The sequence below is a fragment of the Gymnoscopelus braueri genome (assembly GCF_963280865.1).
Source record: "Gymnoscopelus braueri genome assembly, chromosome: 21".
Taxonomy (NCBI): domain Eukaryota; kingdom Metazoa; phylum Chordata; class Actinopteri; order Myctophiformes; family Myctophidae; genus Gymnoscopelus; species Gymnoscopelus braueri.
Window position 1 is genome coordinate 1,736,728 of NC_137623.1, and position 16,995 is coordinate 1,753,722.

Genomic DNA, 16,995 nt, shown 5'->3' on the forward strand with positions numbered 1-16,995 from the left:
CAGTAGTCCAGGCGGGAGATGACAAGAGCCTGGATGAGCACATGGGCTGCCTTCTCCGTGAGGAAGGGGCGAATCCTCCTGATGTTGTAGAGGAGGCATCTGCAGGACCTTGTCACTGATGCGATGTTTGCCGAGAACGACAGTTGATCGTCCAGGGTCACACCCAGATTCTTCGCGGTCCGAGTTGAGGTCACCACAGCATTATCAATGGTGATGGCCATGTCTCGGTGCGGACAGCCCTTCCCCGGGAGGAACATCAGCTCAGTCTTGTCCAGGTTGAGCTTCAGGTGGTGCGTCGACATCCACTCCGAGATGTCAGCCAGACAAGCAGCAATGCGTGCCTCCACTTGGGTGTCGGAGGGGGGGAATGAGAGGATCAGCTGGGTGTCATCGGCATAGCAGTGGTAGGAAAAGCCATGTGAGTGGATGACAGCACCAAGAGATGTAGTGTAGAGAGAGAAAAGAAGAGGACCCAGAACCGAGCCTTGGGGAACCCCAGTAGTGAGTCTGTGTGGTTCTGACACAGATCCTCTCAGCATCACCTGGTAGGAGCGACCCGTCAGGTAGGATGCAAACAGGGAGAGTGCAGAGCCTGAGACACCCATCTCCTCAAGGGTGGAGAGGAGGATCTGATGGTTCACTGTGTCGAACGCTGCAGACAGGTCCAGGAGTATCAGGACGGAGGAGAGAGAGTTCGCTCTAGTGGCATGGAGCGACTCCGTCACTGCCAGGAAGGCAGTCTCGGTCGAGTGACCCACTTTGAACCCAGACTGGTGGGAGTCCAGGAGGTTGTTCTGGTGGAGGTACGAGGACAGTTGTTTGAACACAGCACGTTCGAGAGTTTTAGATAGGAAGGATATAAGGGAAACCGGTCTGTAGTTCTTGATCTCAGAGGGGTCAAGTGTCGGTTTCTTCAGGAGGGGGGTGACTCTGGCAGTCTTGAAAGCAGAGGGAAAGTAGCCAGACGTCAGAGAGGTGTTAATAAGGTGGGTTAAGAAGGGAAGAAGTTCAGGTGCAATAGACTGCAGCAAAGTGGATGGGACCGGGTCCAGGGAGCATGAGGTGGGGCGACTAGAGGTAACAAGGAGAAGGACCTCGTTAGGGGAGAGGGGAGAAAAGTGGGATAGAGAGGGGGAGGGGGAGGGAAGAGGAGTAGATGAAGATAGAGAGGGAGGGGTGGAAGGCAGACGGGTGTGGGTAGTGCGCAGGGCACCAGCCGGGAGAGGAGGGAAGGAGGATCGGATATCGTTCACCTTCTTGTCAAAGAAGTTGGCGAAGTCGTCAGGGAGGAGGGACGAGGAGGGAGGAGGGGGTGGTGGTTGCGGGAGAGAGGAGAAAGTTTCAAAGAGTTTTTTAGGGTTGAATTTTAGTGCAGAAGAAAGCAGCTTTAGCAGCAGATAGAGAGGAGAAAAAAGTAGAAAGGAGAGATTGGAAGGTAAGAAGGTCCTCCGGGAGGTTGCCATTTCTCCATTTGCGCTCAGCCGCTCTCAGGCTCCGTCTCTCAGTCCGCACTGAGTCCGACAACCAGGGGGCAGGTGGAGTTTGGCGTGCAGGCCTGGAGGTGAGGGGACAGAGATGGTCCAGGGAAAAGGATAGAGTAGAGAAAAGAAGATCAGTGGCGGTATCAGGGGATAGAAGAGCGAAGGATTCAGGGGCAGGGAGAGCAGAGAGAGCAGAAGAGGAAAGATCAGTGGGGGAAAGTGAGCGAAGATTGCGACGTGAGGAAACCATGTGGGTAGGGAGGGGCTGTGAGGGGGAGAGGAGAGAGAGAGAGAGTAGGACATGAAGTAGTGATCAGTTTCTTACCCTTTTCACTGGAAAGAGGAGTGAGGGAGAGGTTAGCAGCAGAGCAGCATCTGGTGAAGATCAGGTCCAGTTGGTTGCCAGCCTCGTGGGTAGGAGGAGATGGGGAGAGAACTAGGTCGAAGGCGGCGAGAAACGAAAGGAGTGGGTCTAACTGCTTCTCAGTCGGGAGGTTGAAGACACCCAGAAGGATGAATCCAGAGCCATCGACAGGGAAGTGAGAGACTAGATGGTCCAGCTCCTCCAGGAAGCCACCAGCAGGGCCCGGTGGGCGATAAACAACTGCAATGGTGAGCTTGACTGGATGAGAAACAGTGACCACATGAAATTCAAAGGAGGTAGGAGAGAATTGTGACAGTGAAACAGGAGAGTATTTCCATTTTCTGGAAATTAGCAGACCAGCACCACCACCTGTCCGCACGGCTCTGGGAGTGTGAGAGAAAGAGTACACATCTGACAGAGCCGCGGGCGTAGCAGTGTTTTCTGGTCTGATCCAAGTCTCAGTCAGAGCAAGGAAATTGAGGGAGAGCAAGGATGCGTAGGCTGAGATGAAAGCAGCTTTGCCTACCGCTTTCAGAGCAAGTATTTAAGGCCACTTCAACTGATTGCTAATCGCCTGCCAGGAGTGTAGGCCCCTCCCCTACTTATCCAAGGCTATGGTTTTGGTTCAGGTGAAACTCCCTTTAATGGGGCTGTCAGCTGAGACCTAACAATAGGCTTTGAAGCAAGCAAAATAACAAACTACTTTTAAGCTAAACCAACTATACAACACTGATACTTTTGAGCAAAGTACAGCTACTTAAAGCAACCTGCTAATATAAGAAAATATACTCAATCTGTCTAGGTGGGTCAGGCAGTTTACAGGGTTCCTCCAGAAGATGAATTACACACTGAAGTAACACTGTGCCTGGACAGACTTATAAACACCTTGAGACAGTGTAGGCCCCTCCCCTACTTATCCAAGGCTATGGTTTTGGTTCAGGTGAAACTCCCTTTAATGGGGCTGTCAGCTGAGACCTAACAATAGGCTTTGAAGCAAGCAAAATAACAAACTACTTTAAGCTAAACCAACTATACAAACTACGTTTAAGCTAAACCAACTATACAAACTACTTTTACGCTAAACCAACTATACAACACTGATACTTTTGAGCAAAGTACAGCTACTTAAAGCAACCTGCTAATATAAGAAAATATACTCAATCTGTCTAGGTGGGTCAGGCAGTTTACAGGGTTCCTCCAGAAGATGAATTACACACATCATGTTGCGACAACACTCCTACAGGCAGCCATGGACCTCCAGCTGGTCGACCACAGGGCCGGGCGGTGGTACACAGACATACAGTAGCATATGGCTATAATAAATAGGCCAGTTTTAGGAAAGGTCTATATGTACTCACGTTGGCTGTTATTGTTCTATTTCCACCATTCTAACGGATTCCAGGGGTGTGTAAACATCTCTGAAGTAGCTCCCTTTAGTTTCCTCTGAAGTGACTTAGTTAACTTACATCCATATTGTCCCCGTTCTCTTTCATCATCCACCTTTGTTCAATAATCCCAAACAGAGCTACACTTTAAGTTTACATCAATCATAGCCTCTCAAACCCAGATACATTGCTGCGACACGTAATGTGCGTCGCTTACCTACCCAAAATAACAGACATAGAAGCTATTAAATTGCTGCGTCATGGCGTGTCGACAGCTTACAGATCTGTTATTTTGGGCAGCATAAACAATGAGGCACGATCGAGCGGCGCATGAGGACTGGAGTAGCCTATACAACACTAAAACCAAATAAGCTCTAACATTACATTACGTGGTCAACAACATAAACTAGACATGTAACTTGCTTGGAGCTTTTAATGCAGTGGTTCTCAACCTGTGGGTCGAGACCACCACAACAGAGCTCACAACGCCAGGCATTGTGAGCTTGTAGATCTGCTATTTTCACAATATCTATCTGTGTATCAAATATGGTTATTTTGGGGGGTCGATGGCCTGAAAAGATTGAGAACCCCTGCTTTAATGCAGTAAACATGAACGTAGCGTTTACTTGGGGAATATAATAATACTATAATATATATAATATTCACCCGCAGCTGGGTTTAGCGAGACAGCAGCCAAAATGAAAATGTGACGTTTCCGTGCTATCACAGATGATCCGATCATCTTATAAAATGTAAGTGCTCCCGACGGGACCCGACCTGGCCCGTCGGGTCCAATTGGTCACGTATGCGTCGGGCTTTGGGTCGATGTTTTTTTTTAATCCAAATAATTCATATATCAATTAATTTGTAGCGTATTGTGTTCACAATAAGCAACTTGTCATATTAGTCAGATCCCAAGAGTATATGAAAGCCATTTAAAATATTTATACTATTCTTACACAGCTGCTACCAAAAAATTAATCACCAGCGCAGCGCAAAAGTAGGTCAAATCAATCAGCTGTCTTGTCAGTTGTCACTACGGCAGCAGCAGAGCCCCCTTTAAAGTTTAAACCATAACATGATATAGAATGGATCTTCAGACAAACTATTGAGATTGAAAATATTTCTTCATGTCTTCCTCACCTCAAAGTAAACGTTGGATTATGTCTTCAAATGACCAGAGCACAGGCAGCGGGGCAGTACGAGGTAACATTCACGATCCAGGTCTCTATATTGGATGTGATTTCTCCATCGCAACTCTTTCCCATCAAACAAAGTAATCCAAACTATTTTGTACTGCTTATTTTGCTTGTTAAAGGCATGATTTTATTAAGACATGACTGCAATATGGAAAAAACGAAAATATCTCAATTAAAAATATATTTCATAGAATAACCGAATATCATTTTTAAAATGGTTATGGGGCAGTGTATATATTTATATAGCCCTATTTGCTCCAAGCTGTTTTTTAAATATAGACTGTTGGAATAGGGTAGAATGACTCCTGTTCTTAACGAATTACCAAGATTTAATGAGAAAAAAGGCTTCTTTAGAAATGACAGACGGGCTGGGCCTAATTTGTCAATTATGGGTCGAGCCAGGCTGAAATATTTAGGGGATATGAAAGCTCTAGTTTGAAGTGCTCATGTGGCCTTATAGTCGCTTCTTTTTGTTTTCATAGACCTGTGGTTGCTTATTTCTTGCCAAGGCTGGCAACACGGCTCATGGTCTAACATGCGCTCTGGCTGCACTGAGGCATTTAACATGGGGCCGATGTTTCGTTTCTAAGTCTAAGCTTGCCTTTCAGTAAAAACACATTTGATAGACATAAATATCACCTACATATTACTGATTAGAGAGAATTTTATATTATTGTAATCGGTTAATTATTTCCTGCATAATCAATGACTAAAATTGACATATAAAGGGGAGTATTGCATTGCAGATGCACAAATTGTCTTATTTAAATAGACTATCATCTTATATAAATACAATTGACACAAGGAATTGACACCCTTCCTTCTGCTGATTATAGTAAGATTAGAATCACAGAGATTTGTTGACAATAATAGCCTAGTAGAGAGAGGTGCGCACATTACGTCCTGTCTCCACAAAGCCATTGCAGTGTCTGTGTGCACTTGGCGGGTGCTTTTAGAACCCACTGTCCCCCCTCCCAAAGCCGTACCCATGTGTGTGTGTGCAGAATAGCAATGTGGGGAATATAGCAACAACACGCCCACGGGCACGCCTCCACGCGCAAATAACGGTGTCGGCATGATGGGTGACGGGTAGAGATGGTGCTAGAATAACATATTGGGACAGGGCAGCTCCCTTATCCGTATTTAACAGGTTTAGGGTAGGGTTTAGGCTTAAGGAGCTGCCACTGAATAGCGCCGCTAATGTGTTAACCTCTGGATTTAGCCCTAAATGTCTTGCTCACAAAGTAAAATAAAATGTAACATACAACAACAAACAAATTGACTAACTTAGTCCACAATTTACGGCAAAGAAGACAGTTTGGTTACCTATATGACAGCCCTATTAACCCAACTGATTGCCCGGTGTCTGCTGCACATACGGTGCGGAGCAACATTAAACATTAAATTAAATTAACTCTTTAAAACCTTCTCCTTCAACAACGTTAATTGGTCTCATGTCAAGCGCAACAAAATTGGCAATTTTGTCCGTAATTTCTCTTAGCCTTTTCTCCGAGAGTGGTGGCCTAAAATCCAATTTCCTCTGAGTCAACTGTGGGGCCGCTAAACTCGACGTACTGGCAGTGGCTGACAACTGCGGGTGTACCTAGAAAATAATAAATCCTATAAGCCCCTACATATAATTGATATTACATAAAAAATATTTAAATAATACGAAAGGGAGTAGGGACATAGCCAATATTGTTTTAGGCCACAGTATCGTCTTCACAAACAACTTACCTTGAATAAGTGATAAGCCATGTTACTTGTTGTGGAGTGGTATGACATTGTGTGATCGCATATCCTGCATCTGACTTTTGTTTTATCTTCTGAATGTTCAAAATGTTTCCACACTTGTGATTTTTTTTCCCCTAGACATTGTGAGCGATTGTGAGCAATTAATTTATGTAGCAAAATAGATTAATGAGCCATTGAGATTCTGTTCAGGTGAGATTCTGTTCTGTGTGGTCATTTGGAGTCTACCACCATGGCGATTTATTCACGCATGCCTAATATAATTATAATTATTTGTGTGTGGGAGGATGGGGGGGTCTAGTTTACACCAGCATAAAAAAGAACTGTCATATTTTCTCATGTACAGTTACATATATATATATATATATATATATATATACATATATCATATAATATTATGTCATAATATTATAATATTATGTGTTCCTCATTGTTTCTCCCTCCTCTTTCTATTTCTTTTTGTTTTTTCTATCATTGTCTTTCTCTCAGCTGGGACTCCATCACAGCCCTCCCTCTCTCTGCAGCAGACATGAGGAAGTCTTGGCATAAAGACATCCCACAGAGGATCCGTGACCGCCAAGTCCGCTACCTGTGAGTGTTCATCACACAGAAAGCAGAACCAATACAATGTGTTCTCACCATCTTCTAGACCCCAGACCAGCTGAACTATTATCACTTATTATATGATGAGTTGAATCTGATGTCTGACTTTGTCTCTTTCATTCTCTGTGTGTTGGTGAGCAGTGTAGAGGCCATGTCAACAGGAGACCCAGCTAAGGACATAAAGGACCTGGTGACTGATGCTCAGAACATAGAGAGGAACATATATGAGTCAGCTAACAGCTATGTAAGAACCTAATATTCTCTCCATGAATACATGAGCTACAATGTAGCGCGTAAGATTTAATTGTTCATCATTCAGTTAAATAAAAGAAATAAAACAATAAAATAAATGTTTCAAAATCAAAGATATGTCTAAAATAGGGATGCCAGGTAACCACATGAACCCTAGCATCCTTATTCTGAGGTGAACGTTCAACGAAAATAGCTGATCTATAAGCTGAATCACAATGCAACCCATTGTGAGCTTTTATATCGGCTATATTTGGCAAACAGATTTGGTGTTGACAGAATAAAGCATTGGACCTAGTACAGACTATGTATAAAGGGTTAATGTGGTTATCGTTGTTGTCGGGCAGAAACCTCATATCTCCATGTTTAAAATGATTGTATTTATTTTTTCATACATTAATGCCTTATTTCATCATACAAGAGTGTCACTCAAAAGTAATGAAAATAGCAGACATACAAGCTCACATGATGTGAAACGTTGTGAGCTTGTAGATCAGATTCATTAACCATTTAAACCCTATATACTTAAATGTAATGGGGTTAGGTCCCTCAGGGGTCTATTCTTGGTCCCTTGCTTTTTCCCCTCTACACTAAATCTCTTCAATAAAACTAGCAGATCTACAAGCTCTGTGTGAGCTTGTAGATCTGCTATTTTCACAGAATAGGGAAGCTAGGGTTCAAAAGGGTATAGTCTACTTACATTAAACTGTTCACTTATACCCAGTGATGGAAGAAGTACTCAAATGTTTTACTAGTAAATGTACAAAAGTATTGGCATAAAAATATACTTACTGTAAGTATCACAATAAAAGTACTCATTATGCAAACATCCCATTTCGCAAGGTTACAAAAAAAATCATTTGAAAATAGCAGATCTACAAGCTCACAACCGCGTGGCTTTGCGATGCATGGCGAGCTTGTATCGGCTATTTTCAAATAGCCAAAGTATATAGGGCTGAAGTGGTTTGTGTTTGTTTTGTAATAATCTAAATCTTCAAAGTAACAGTAATTAACATTTTCAAATAATTGTAGTGGAGTAAAAGTACAATTTTACATCTGAGATGTAGTGGAGTAGAAGTAAAAGCATAGAACATTGGAAATACTCCAGTAAAGTAAAAAATACATAAAAATTTTACTTAAATACAGTACTTGAGTAAATGTACTTTCCACCACTGCTTATACCTATAGTGAGGCCCTGATCTATCCAGTCTTTTATTTTGGAAATACAGGAAGTAAAAGTTAATTCCAAACAATGTAAAGGAACAGTCTGTTAACATCTTGATGTAGTTTTGACTCTCATTGTCTGTTGATGTGTGAAATACAGGATGAATACTGTACACTGAGGGGTGAGAAGAGCTCTGAGCTGAGGGAGAAGAGTCGGAATAGTAGGGGTAAGGTTCTAGCCACTGACACACACACACACACACACACACACACTCACTCACTCACTCACTCACTCACTCACTCACTCACTCACTCCAACTTCGAACCGGAAGTAGTCAGGTTCCAATTGTTCATTTTCTTCTTGGAGGAGGCGAGTGGAGTGGAGTGGAGGAGGCGAGGACGCTCTCCGAGTCGGCATTTAGCGAGTGTACATGAAGTGTACGCTCGACCAGTCTCCACATCTCCTTGTGCAAGACTTCCTCATGCGTACACGTCTTTTTTGTTTTTTTCCCTTCTCCCGTGACGTATACATGGTCCTCCTCCACATGTGGCCACACACACACGGTTTGAAACCCTATATCATGGCAAAACCATCCCATCATGTGTAATGAATGTGTGTTTGTTTGTTGTTCTTCTGTAGAGATGGAGATGAAGTCCATGGATCAGAGATGGATACCTTCTGTTCCTCTTGGTGCTCCAATTAACAAGGTCAGTTTTACTACAGTCAGAAACTGCGTTAAAGATAAACATTAGGCCCGTAACGATGCAGTAACTGCATCGATGCATCGATTTTTTAAACAGAAAATCGTCTTATAATGCCATTATATTGATCTAAAATCGATTTGCAATGCAAATAATCTTATGAAAATATCAGATGTACAAGCTAATTGTGAGCTTGTAGATCTGCTATTTTCAAATGGCCTAACTGTATATAGGGCTGAAGTGGTTAATCTATGTTTTGTAATAATAATCAAAATCTACAAAGTAACTAGTAACTAAAGTTTTCAAATCGTTGTAGTGAAGCAAAAGTACAATATTTTCCTCTGAGATAGTGGAGTAGAAGTAAAAGTATTAAATTGGAAATACTCAGTAAAGTAAAAAATACCTCAAAATTGCACGAAGCGTCCTTAACTTCTTTAATCAGAAGCAGCTTGAAGGTACAATGAACAATGTTAGTTTTGAAGGTGCAATGAAAAGTAGTTTTGAAAATATTTTTGAAGGTGCAGTTAAATACAAAGTGGTCAAATTTTTATATTACTCGTACAGATTTGGTCCAAACATCACACAAATCGGTACACATTATCTCTATAGTCATGTGATCAAGACGAATCTTTTCATATTCTATCCTAACTGCTTTCCAAAGTTTGCAGGAGTGCCCCGTATTTAACTAAATGCCTTGTCCGATCATGTCAGACAAGGCAATCATGTCTGATTGCCAATGCCATGAAACATTGCTGGCCCACAATAAGCTACCTGCCCTGGCAGAGACCAAACGTGTGTGTGTGTTGATTTAGAAAGTAATTTGAGTGACTTTTTAACATTTAATCACTTTTTCTCAGATAAAGGAAGAGAAGCCATCAGGACATGGGTGTAAAGGTGAGCCCATGGACACATATCCGTCACGTTTTTCTTCGTCCACGCCATCGAGTGACGACAGGAAGGTGAAGGTGAAGGAAGAGCCCAAAGACGAAGAGGAGGATTCTGGGACGGCAGCCGCCAGCAGCTCAGTCAGTGAACGGAAAGGTGAGAAAACTCTGTCTGTTGTTGAGGTTCAAAACACTTCTACTCTGTTGTTGAGGTTCAAAACACTTCTACTCTGTCTGTTGTTGAGGTTCAAAACACTTCTACTCTGTTGTTGAGGTTCAAAACACTTCTACTCTGTCTGTTGTTGAGGTTCAAAAGATAAACCTGGATTTGCACACATATATATTTTATATATGTTGCTGTTTTTCTTGGCTTCCATCAGTATGATTTTAGTTAAAGGAGCACTTTGCTCATTTCCAACCATATGTATCTACATATAATTGGTTCTCACTAATGCTCATTATTAGTCTACTCACTCTGTGTCTCATTGGTGGCTGTGGACAGTTCAAAAACCAACCTACCAGTGACATCATTGATGGGGAATCTAAGCTAATAGAGACACACAGGGACAACAAATTTCACGCCCACAATTGAGACAGCGCCCCTACTCGAGGTCCGTTAGAACGATGTACTGCAGCCGTCACTGCAATCCCTATGAGATTAATATAAGAGTTAGCCTACTTTTAAAATGATCCTACATGAACTGGAGACGATATACAGTTGAATGAAAAATTGTTTCCAAATGTATAGAGTGTCTTTATCAACATATCTTTTTGTTTTCTCAATAGTTGATGTGTTTCACATTTAATTTTCCTCTTGAATGGGTTTTACCCATAATGTTAACACAGCAGAGGGTAGACGGCAGACAGACAAGTTGTCGCATTTCAGTGACATCACTGTCTTTACGAGCGCCGAGCGCCGACTTTGAATTCTCATCCCAATCCTGACTTTGTTCATGTCTATATTTTGAACATCTCATAGGCTTATATAAATGTTCTACCTACCGCGGAATTCCGACGGTATATGAAAAATTTAAACATGTGGGTTTACCGCTGTTGTATTAACTTGCCTGAATGTAAGTTGGGGAAATAACCCAACTAAATGGAGGACCAGGAGGAGTGACATATCCCGACATTTTCAACTACTTAGTGAATTCTCCAGATTAGTATTAATATACAAATAGTCATGCAAGATGCTGTTTGTATAGTTGTCCAAAATAAATAGCCTATTAAAATTATACATGAGAGACACAAACGTATCTGGGTTTTGAAAACCTCAAGGGATGCGTCCGTGACGTATATACCATGCAACCACTTAAACCTTAGATTTCAGATGCTAGAACTTTTGACACACTGATGGAGAATATTATAGTATATTATAGTATATTGTGGGTTGTATATTGAGATGGCAGGTATGTCACATTAAAAAGGACAAATCAAACAAATGGGACACTTTATTAGAACACAAAAAAAATCGCTACAGCCTCAGTAGTTAACCAGTGAAATAACTGTATTTTACAATGCCTCTCATAGATATTGCATTGAGAGCTGCAGTTCATCGTTCTAACGGACCTCGAGTAGGGCCGCTGTCTCAAAAGTGGGAGTGAAATTTGTAGTCCCCGTGTGTCTCTATAGGAACTACAGCCTTTCTCTTCCTGGAAAGTTGGCATGCTGGAATAGAAGCTGTTGTTCTTGAATTAAAAAGAATATGATGTCATTGGTAGGCAGGTTTCTGAACTGTCCACAGTCCACCAATAATGAGACAGAGTGAGTAGACAGAAATGATGTCATCTCATAATGAGCATTAGTGATGACTAATTATATGAAGATACGATATAATATAATATTATAATGAGCATTACTTAAGACCAATTATATTAAGATAAGATATAATATTATATTATGAGCATTAATGAGGACCAACTATATGAAGATATAATATAATATTATAATTAGCATTAATGAGGGCCAATTAGACGAAGATAGGTTGAGAATGGGTGAAAAAGTGCTCCATTAAATACCACATGTCTTCCATTTGTTGTCCTAACTCCTTCCCTTTACATTCTCTCTTTCTTGTCTCCTCTCATTCATCTCTTATTACTCCTCATCCCTTTCTCCTTTCCTCCCTTCTTCTCCCTCCACTGCCCTTCACCTTTCCTCCTTTATCTTCCTCTCTTTTCTCTCTCTTTCATTTTATCTACCCCCTCCCTTTCATTATCCTCTCTATTCTTATCTTAAACTCTCTCCTCTCCTCTCCTCTCCTCTCCTCTCCTCTCCCCTACCCTGTCTGGTCTTTTCTCCTCTACCTGCCTCAATAAATCTTCCTTATCTTCTTCAGAAGTGTCCCATCTTCCCAGAAAGAGAAGAAAAGAAGCAGAGATAGAGGAGTCTGATATTCTCCCTTTTCAAGATGTCCCACAGGAAGTAATTACACCCAACATGTATCCCTCTGTTGCTGTAGTCTCCCCCATGTTGTCTTCCTCATCCACATCACAACAGTCCATCCAACATTACCCAGAAGAAATGATGTCATGTGACACAGCCTGGGATTTATCAACCACACACTGTCCTTTTACAGAGTCACTGTCCTCTGTGCATCACTCTCTGGAGCTCCAAGATGAAACTGATCTAAATGATTCTAGGATGGGAGAATCCATCTCTCTGCCTCGTTCTGACAGCTTACCCTCTCTGAGCCAAATTCCATGTTTAGAGAACAAGACAAGTTTCAGAGCCAAGCGGTCCCACAGTTTAAATGATGTTACACTACTGGACAAAACACAGACAATTACACCTGATATCATTGTTGTAGAAAACAAGGAAAGCTACAGGTTCCACTGCACCCAAGCAGGACTGTTCAAATGCACCGTGACCGACCTGGTGTTTAAGATGAAGACAGAGGGAGATGTGACTTACAGGACAGTCCACTGGGACCGAAGGCTTCTATCCCAGCTTAGGAAGAGGCCTGCAGGACCACTGTTTGACATCAACGGTTCTCAGGGGTCTGTGTGTCAGTTACACTTTCCACATTGTGAGATCCTCTCCACGGGTGGAGGCAAATCCTTGTCTGTTCTCCATGTGATGGATGATGATGGCATTGAGCTGATCAAACCCCATATGATCACAGAAACTCATGTTATCATAGATGTAAATGGATTTTCTGCCTATGGTATCATCAATGATGTCGACAGCCCAAATCCTGTCCAGGCATTGGTGTCACTGTTTTATACACCACCAATTGATGGTGATGATCCCAGTTCAACCCTGAAAGTGTTGCTGCTACCTGAGAATGTTGTGCTGAGTGAAGTGCTGCATACACGGAGGAAAGTAAATGGAGAAGAGATTTACATCGAAAAGCCTCCCTGTGAACTAATCCCAAAGCAAGAATACACCCTCTCCACTTCACCTCAAGATGATTCCATCATAATTGAACCAAATAAGGCAAGATTCAAAGTTAATGAATCATCCTATCACAATTACATTTCAACTTTTGAAGTGACATTAGAGGCAAAGTTTAAGCATATTAAGCTGTTTCTAAGACACAGTAACACCTCTGACTGTGCATGGGAAGGTTATGTGAAACTCTCAGCTGCTGCTTTAAGGAGACAACAAGTTCAGCACACAGTGAATCTTCCAGCAGAAGAGAGATTGTTTTCTGTGAGGAGCAGCTTCATCAACAATGTTTCAGTAGGTACTCTGAAAATTCTCCAGGACAAACTTTTAGAGAAGCGAGTGATAAACGATGCTGATCAGGATGAGGCCAACGCGATGCAGGTGAAAAGTGACAAGGCACGTTCTGTCATCGACACAGTGAGGAACAAAGGAACTGCTGCAAGTTCAATCATGATATTTATTCTCTGTGACATTGACCCATTCCTGTCTGAACATCTTGGGTTGAAGTAAAACTGTACCGATGTACTTAAGGTGGACACACTGAAGTTGGATCATTATATTTAAGTGTTATATGTTTTATAACATGATCATCCAGAGCAACTTCAAAGGAAATGAACAAAGACAGGTGCAATGCCTTGCTCAAGGACACACAGTGGCTTTTTCAGGGAAACGTGATGTTTTTCAGTACAACCTCAGGACACGAAGATTTTTCAAAATGTTTTAACTTCAAAACATGAATCATGTGTTTGTTTTGATGGAATCACAGCATCCAGCTCATTATGCTTTTAAATTATTTATTTTCTTTTGTTTTTTTCGTTTTTTTTCCTTTCTTTTAAGCACTTGGTGGCAGAGTGGTAAAGTCCCTGTCCACCACCTTGGTTGTGGGTTTGAATCCACCCTAGTGCATCTGGCTTAATCGAGCGTCTATACGAACACAATTGGCCTGTGTTCAGGGGAGGGGGGGAGGAGGAGGAGGAGGAGGAGGAGGAGGAGGAGGAGGAGGAGGAGGAGGATTATTGGCACTGCATGTACTCCTACCGGCTGGGGGCGGAGCCTGTCAGCAGGGAGTGTTGAGTGGGAGGAGTAGGACGGAAGCTCCACGTCCTCCCGGTGGGGGCTCCTCACTGGCGTGGTGTTTTTTATGATGACCATTGTACTGTAGCTGCTACAGTAATGATGTAGTGGCTTTGTTGAGGCCTTTCTATGTGTGACATTGTAACCAAGTTGAACTGATTTTTATTGTTACACTCAATGAGAACTGTGATGACAATATTACATAATAATGTAATAACAATAACATACAAAGGGAATTATTAACATATTTATGGGTCCCAGGATGGTGCAGTAAACATGAAAGGCATGTGACTGACAAACATCAGGGCAGAAGAGATTACATTTGCACATGTACACACACACACACACACACACACACACACACACACACACACACACACACAGATTTAGATTTTGAGAAAAAAATGATGATAAATATATATATATTTTTTTGCTCATGTAAATAAAATATGTCTACTGTAAATATCCACATATTTACTGAATGTGTTTGAGTTACGTATTTTGTTAAAGTGTCGGGGTGAAGTGGACATTCATATGTTGCAGCTGTATGACGTTTGTGGTTTTGGGGTATCAGTAGCTGATTGGATCATAATGTGGTTCGGGTCAGGTGAGGACAACAGGAAAGCTCTTTAAAGTGTGCTATGAGCCACCTTCAGTAGGGTTAGGCTTAAGTTAGGGTTAGGGTTAAGTTAGTTTCTAGCCATCTTCATTAGGGTTAGGGCACACGTGGGCAACATACGGCCCGGGGGCCCTTTGACCATCTCAATCTGGCCCGCCATGTCCTCAAAGAAAAACTAAATGACCCCCCCCCCCCCCCCTCCAAATAATGTACATTCTAAAAGTCTGCTGTATGTTAATGGTTTAGAGAAAAAATCATTTAACCTCACTCTAGCCTGCTGCAACCCTCCTGATTTCGTGTATAAAGGGGCGTGTGTATAGAGCCGGCGAGAGACGGCGCCTGATCCCATTGGTTCACCGATCTGTCCGTCAACCCCCGCCCCGTTAACACAACATTACGAGCGACGCCCACTGCACTCTGGTTGGTTGGGAAATGAAACACTTCCTCATACCCAGTACAGGCTATAGTTGGGCCAGGCTTTTATTTTTTAGCAAAACTAAGCAATAAAAGCCTGGAGATCGAGGCTAACCTCACTCCAATATAGTAATTCATATTTACCATGTGAGTACTATACCTGCATTCCTCCATCCATATGTACTCAAATGTTTTATGTTTATAATGTAACAGTGAAACAGTCTGCCTTGAGTCCATAATTATAACATAATGCAATGTGTTTGATCAGTGATCTATGGAGCGGTGCATATCAGACAAGATAAGATACTGTATAAATGTATAGGCTCATTTAACAGTTGATACGGCATTGACGAGGATTGTTTTATGCAAGTCATCTTTTATTGTAAGGCGTGATACCAGAGTGATACAGTACAGTACATGATGATGATGATGATTGATGTTTTTCTCTTTATTAAAGTGTCATGCTTCCAAGGAAGCCCAGCCCATATGGACTCACAGGACACTTTTACATGTCATTTGACATCATCATGAACAATGGTACAGCTGTAAAAAAAAAAAAAAAAAAAAATTACATTACATTACATTACATTCTCAGGAACAACATTTTGTAACAGAATTCAAAAAAAGCAAGTTCCTTCTTGTAAAGTGGTCTGGCATGTCTACTACATTCATGCAGTTTTAACATAATTCGGCACTATGTGTTTCAATTGTACAATGTGTGGCCCTTCACTCACATTATCAAAGTCAGTATGGCCCTCTGGAAATAATTCTTGCCCACCCCTGGTGTAGGCTAAACAAACACAGAGAACCCCCAAATTTGTGTTGTTAAATATTTTTTTTCTTTTTAATCCAAAAGGCGTTGTGAGCTTGTAGATCTGCTATGTTCAAATAGTCGATGGGTTCAAGTGGTAGGCTAAACTTGCTTCTTTTGGACTGGTTTTCGTAGACCTAGAAGCAGTGTAAAGTAACAAGTACTGTACTTAAGTACAATTTTGATGTACTTTACTTGAGTATTTCCAATTTTCAAACTTCTACTCCATTACATCTCAAAGGCAAATATTGTACTTTTACTCCATTACAATTATTTAAAAAAAACTTTAGTTACTGTGGGAGCTATTCAGAATTTTGTATTTTTTACATTTATGTAATGTATTTATTTGTTATTTCGTTTTGTAGAATTAATTAGTTTACATATTATTTAAGTTAATTTGTGTCACAGCTAAATGCTTTTATTTTGAAGGTGTTGGGCAATTTGGGCACACAGCTGGTTTAAGTGATTAGAGCACAGCAGCAGCAGTCAGTGGGCAGTTTTTGCCAGCAGGGGGATCGGCCTACAGGAGGCTTTGTCGGTCTGTCGGTCTGTCCCTCTTGTCCTCCCCAGCCATTCAGGAACGCTTCAGATTTCAACCACCGGGGGCAACAGAGCAGGTCTGGACTTTGAACCAGCAGTGAATGGGGACACTAACAAACATTGAATTACCTTTAATTCAACTGGTTTAAACATGTGCCGTGTAACTGTACAGGATCAGTACTTGTTGTAATTGTGGTGCCTATAGTTTGGTTCATTATTGGCCATTAGATCATACTTATTTATTTATGGAATAGTTAAAAGAAAGACATGTCTAAATGTGGTCATTAACTACAGTACCTTAGAGGGCAATATAGGCCCACAACACCTGAAGGTAATTTGTATAAATATCACCTACAGCCAACTGATT

At 41.7% G+C, this 16,995-nt stretch overlaps 1 protein-coding gene across 1 annotated transcript in view; it reads left to right on the forward strand.

Moving 5' to 3' along the window:
* The window catches only part of LOC308077337 (uncharacterized protein), a 396,397-nt gene that overhangs the window by 29,808 nt on the left and 349,594 nt on the right, over positions 1-16,995 (forward strand). The window contains exons 17-19 of the mRNA XM_080417984.1: positions 6,671-6,772; positions 6,926-7,028; positions 8,358-8,424. Coding sequence (XP_080274110.1) covers positions 6,671-6,772; positions 6,926-7,028; positions 8,358-8,424 — 272 coding nt within the window. The remainder of the gene's footprint in view (positions 1-6,670; positions 6,773-6,925; positions 7,029-8,357; positions 8,425-16,995) is intronic.